This window comes from Manihot esculenta, chromosome 7, assembly GCF_001659605.2.
Source record: "Manihot esculenta cultivar AM560-2 chromosome 7, M.esculenta_v8, whole genome shotgun sequence".
Taxonomy (NCBI): domain Eukaryota; kingdom Viridiplantae; phylum Streptophyta; class Magnoliopsida; order Malpighiales; family Euphorbiaceae; genus Manihot; species Manihot esculenta.
The window spans coordinates 5189951-5195561 of NC_035167.2; the positions used below are offsets into that span (position 1 = coordinate 5189951).

General features: G+C 37.0%; 1 protein-coding gene across 1 annotated transcript; it reads right to left on the bottom strand.

Moving 5' to 3' along the window:
• Positions 1–550: 550 nt before the first annotated feature.
• LOC110619829 (L-type lectin-domain containing receptor kinase IX.1) lies at positions 551–5018 on the bottom strand. The gene has a single exon (XM_021763393.2). The coding sequence runs from the start codon at positions 4921–4923 to the stop codon at positions 2902–2904; it is 2022 nt and encodes a 673-aa protein (XP_021619085.1). The 5' UTR covers positions 4924–5018; the 3' UTR covers positions 551–2901.
• Between the last annotated feature and the right edge of the window lie 593 nt (positions 5019–5611).

A 5611-nucleotide genomic window follows, 5' to 3' on the forward strand; every position in this document is an offset into this window, starting at 1 on the left:
AATTCGGGCTTAAGGATTTAATTTAATTTCGTCATAAGAAACAGTGGATGAAGATATTGAAAATGCCATCAGATTGGGTATCAGATGGGCAAAGTTTGAAGGTGTTGGCATCTCATCTGGCAATTATAGCAATGGTGCCCAGCAAGGCTACAACCACTATCTCTTACCCTTTCATTTTGGCAAAAGAAAGTTGAGGACTGGTAAAACTCTTACAAAGTTGGAAACTTGAGGTGAAAATCTGGTGTTTCTGGTAGAGTTCATGAAATTTTTATGTCATGTTCCTAAAATAAAAATTCTCTAATCGGATGAAGAAGAATGAGTGGTATCAAAGCCTGGTTACAAAGACAAGAGTTAATACCTGTGATTGAAAAACTTGAGAGAGAGCCACGATACTGATCAAGCTTCAAAGAAAGTAAGCAGCAGCAAAAGAACTCCATTGCTGTAGCAATGTCGACAGAAGTATTCGTTCAACCGACGATTCATCGTTTTGACGATCACTATGACCACTGGAGCATGCTGATGGAAAATTTTTTGAGATCATCGGAATATTGGCAGGTTGTTTCTGAAGGAATTGCCGAACCAGTAGCAGACACAACATTGACAGATGGGCAGAAATAAGAACTTGATAGGCTACGACTAAAGGATCTCAAGGCAAAGAATTACCTCTTCCAAGGAATTGATCGTTTAATCTCGGAAACCATTCTTTCCAAGAAAACCTCAAAAGATATTTGGGATTCTATGAAGAGGTAGTTTCAAGGATCAACCAAGGCAAAGAGGTTGCAGCTTCAAGCACTTCGACAAGAAATCGAACTACTCCAAATGAAAACTGGAGAATCAGTTTCTGATTTCTTCCCAAGGACAATGACAATTGTCAACAAGATGCGGGTTTATGGAGAGAAGACGGGAGGATGTGACTGTAGTCGAGAAAATTCTTCGGTCTATGACACCGAAATTCAACTACATGATGTGTTCAATTGAAGAGTTAGAAAGATTTGGACACTCTTTCAATTGACAAACTACAAGGTTCTCTACTAGTTCATGAGCAGAAAATGAAACAACAAGAAGACAAACAGGAGCAAGCACTCAAAGCATCATCAAATCACACATTGTCTTCAAGAGGAGGCCGAGGTAGAGGCTGAGGTAGAGGAACCATCACCAAAATGAACACACTCAAGGCAAAGGAAGAGGTGGAGGCAGTAGAAAAGGACGTGGAGACCAGCAATCAACACCCAATAAATCAAATGTGGAGTGTTATCGATGTCATAGGTATGGACATTACAAATCTGAATGGAGCTTGTCCACTCCAACATATGCGGATCAATCAATCCAGTTTCTAATGGAGGTAAAAGATATGTTATTACTTTTATTGCTGACTTAAGTTGAAAAACATGGGTTTTGCTTCCTACAGTAGAAGTCTGAAGCTTTACAAGCTTTCAAAAGTTTTAAAGCACTTGCTGAAAAAGAAGCTAGCTGTCTCATACAAGTGTTACGTACAGATCATGGAGGGGAGTACACATCAGGTGAGTCTCATGGTTTCCAAAGGCAGTTGAGACAGCCTACACACCACAACAAAATGGCGTTTGTGAGAGGAAAAATCTCACAATTATGAATATAGTGAGAAACTTACTGGTGATAAGCAAAATGCCAAAGAGTTTTTGGCGTCAATTGGAGTGTTCACATTCTAAACAGAAACCCAACACTAGCTGTTCAAAACATGACACCAGAAGAGAAATGGAGTGGTCATCAACCGGCGGTGGATTATCTTTGAATTTTTAGATGTGTGGCTTTTGCACATATTCCTGATGAAAAGAGAAAAAAGTTGGATGATAAAGGTGAGAAGTGCATCTTTCTTGGTGTTAGCAACCTTTCTAAAGCCTAAAAGCTTTATAATCCTACTACAAAGAGGATTTTTGTCAATCGAGACGTGGTTTTTGACGAGGAAAGCTTTTGGAAATGGGAAGATAGTGCATCGCATCAAAGCATTCCAGTAGGTTTTGATGGCGAAGAAACAAAGTCTTCACAACAACTTGGGAATAATGTGCAACAACAAATTTCGGCTCAAAATCAACAAGAGACAATCCCAAATTCAACTGGAGCAACAACTGAACCAGGGGCATAAAGAATCAAAAGGCGAACAAAATGGATGAGCGACTATGAGGTCACTGGAATGGACCAAACTGAAGATCCTCTTATTTATTTTGCTTTGTTTGTAGATTGTGATTCCGTAACCTTTGATGAAGTTGTTAAACATTCTAAATGGAGGAAAGCAATGGATTAAGAAATTGCATCTATTGAAAGAAACAAAACCTGGGAGTTAACTGAACTTCCAGAAATGCAGAAAAACATTGGAGTAAAATGGATTTTTCAAGATGAAGTTGAAGCAAGATGGTGAAGTTGATAAATACAAAGCACCTTTGGTGGCTAAAGGTTACAAGCACAAGTTTTGGATTGATTACAAAGAAGTGTTTGCTCCTACACATGACACAATCAGATTAGTTCTTGCATTGGCAGCACAAAATTCATGGTTCATCTTCCAATTAGATGTCAAATCAGCCTTTTTACATGGAAACTTAGAGGAGCATGTATTTATTAATCAACCCTAGATATGTTAAGGTTGGACAAGAAAGAAAAGTGTATAAATTAAAAAAGATTTTATATGAACTTAAACGGGCTCCAAGAGCTTGATACGGAAGAATTTTTTAAATCTTAATTTTTCTTCCACATTAAAAAAAATGAAAGAAAATGGTCAAGTACTCAAACCTGCTCAAAATATATTTTTCAACTTTTACCAGACAACTCCTAGAAATACCTATTAAGATCAGAGCAAAGATAAACTGGAATACAATAGTAACAAAGTGGAAGAAGCAACTCACAGTACTGAAAATGATTCAGCTTGAATAATCATGCACTCTGTTGTCCATTGCTGATTCTTGATCCATCAGATGAAGTGTAAGAATACGCAGACGACAGATTCGGAAACGCATGATAGGCCAGGGGAGGCATTTCTGATGGAAGAGTTGGCAGGACAGCCTCAAAATTAAGCAGAACATTAGCAACTTCCCAGGTTGAAGGTCGAAGAATAGGATCAGGATGAGCACACCATAACCCAATTTTCATCAACCTCTCCATTTGTTGTTCATCAAAATCTCTGCATAATTTTGGATCAGCTGCTTCCAGTAGCTTCCCCATTCCATAGAGTTTCCAAACAAATTCAACTATTTTAATTTGGCCTTGCTCGAGTTTTAGCTCCACAGCTCTTCTTCCACAGGCTATTTCCAAAGCAACAACACCAAAACTATATACATCAGATTCTTTGCTAACTTTCCCTGTTGTTAAACACTCCGGCGCCATGTAGCCGGCAGTTCCTGCCGGAATTGTGGTTTGAGATCCTTTTCTATGGTCTACAAGTCTAGCCAATCCAAAATCTCCAAGTTTAGAATTGAAGCTAGAATCTAACAACACGTTGCTTGATTTGATGTCTCTATGCAGCACACATTGGTCACCTTCTTGATGGAGGTAAAGTAAAGCAGAGGCCAACCCTTGAGCAATTTTGAACCTCAGATCCCATGTTAACAGGCTTTTATTCACTTTGAACAAGTGGGATTCTAAGCTGCCATTGGGCATGAACTCATATACAAGTAATAGTTCTTTTTCATGGCACCAACCAATGAGTTTCACTAAATTTTTGTGCCTCAATCGGCTGATTACCTTCACTTCTGATCTGTACTCCTTGATTCCTTGCTCAGAAATCTTTGATACTCTCTTAACAGCTATGAAGGAGTTCAGGTCCTTGAGAAAACCTCTATAAACAGCACCAAAGCCTCCTGCTCCAAGCTTCATCGTTTCTGAAAAATTACTCGTCGCATTTGCCAATTCCTGATATGCAAAGCTCCTAGGCGATGTCCCATTTCTGAAGTCATCGCCGAAGGACATACTGATGAGAAAATCATCTGGTTTTTTCACCTTCTTCTTCTTCATCCTCAAACAAAGTGTAATAAAACCTACGATGACAACAAAAGCACATGCTCCAGATATCAAGCCAATCACCAGTGCAGTTTTTTCTTTTCTTTCTTTTCGAACAACAGGATCCGATGGCACTTCCCTATTACCGTTTTCAACAATTTCTGAACTTGAAGTGAAATCCCATGAGATAATTCTATTGCTTTGATTCGGATTTCCTGTGCTGCAAGAGAATCCGAAAGTCACCCATTCAGGCAAATACTCAGCCATATCAATATCAGCTGACTTGTAGCCATACTTGATAGTCTCATTGTCTCGATCGAGAAAGCTGAAATTGACTCTTAACGATTTTTTATTTGAATCATACCTAATCCGAACATCTGTTTTACTCCCAGTTCTTGCTCCACTGCGCCATGTTCTGTTCACTAAAGACACCATGGAGTTGACGTTGAAACCAATGTGATCATATGGCGGATCCCAATCATTCTGATAAGTATCGAACTCAACTGCGACGAACTTATTCACTTTTGGGTTTACTGCGTCGCTATTACTTCTGGCCAAACCAATGCCTCCGCTACCTTTCACGTTTGCAGGCATTCTTGATCCATTCGGAGCCATGAAAAAAGTTATCCCATCACCATATTTATGGCTACCTCTTGAGTCGATGAGGAAGGAGAACTGGGTTGTGAAGTTGGTGAGGTTTCCTGAAGCTTTGTCCCAAAGATGCAGTGGTTCTGCATATGTGGCTCGACCATATCTCGCACTTGTTTCCTTGCTAGGATAGATTAAGGTGAGTTCAATCTCTCCCTCGGTCACATTCGCATCTCGTTCAGTGAATATTTGAGGATCACTTGAGCTAAAGCTTGTGAAGTTGAAGTTCAACGAGGAGGTAGAGGCATTAAGAGTGATGGGAAATGAGAAAATGACTATGCAGAGATTGAGAAGAATTTGAATCTTTAGCATGGTTAGAGTCGGGAATTAGGGATAGTGAGGCTTGCTCTTTGTGTATTAACTTCTATACATAATCAGTTATGAACGGTCCAACGGTCCAAACTGTATTTTCAGAAATTTCTTAAAAATATTTTTTTTTATTTTTTTATTTTTTTACGTTAAAAATAAATAAAAAATAGAGAAAAAATTTTTAAAAGATCAATTTAATTCAAAAATCAAGAAAAATGAAAAAGATTGAGCTTCTTAATTACTGAATAAAATAAAGAAATCTATCCCGAAAATTAAAAAATAATTGTTAAATTAAAAGGTTTTGAAATTTAATTTATAAATTGTGATTTTTTTTAAATTAAACTTTAGATTAATTTAAATAAAAAAATTGAAAATATTAAAATTGAATATCTACAATAAATGCAAAATTAAAATTAATATTTAAGCAAATTATACAATTTAGGGATCTGAAGATAGTTTTTGTAGTATTAATTTGTTTTATCCTAGTAGTAGGTTGTTTGTCCTAATTAAAGCTTAGCCGGCTGATAAAATATAATAGATTTTAATAATTTCTTATTTTTGTCTCATGTGATTTTCTTGATGTAATTAAATAATTAATGAATTAACATTTGACTGAATCAAAGCTCTTAAATTAATTTCACAGTTATTGACTGAATTAAATTAATTTAAATTTTTAATTTAATTTTTATTT

What these genes read in the sequence shown, in the direction of transcription:
- LOC110619829 (XM_021763393.2), bottom strand. Translation starts at nt 4,923, where the DNA reads ATGCTAAAGATTCAAATTCTTCTCAATCTCTGCATAGTCATTTTCTCA.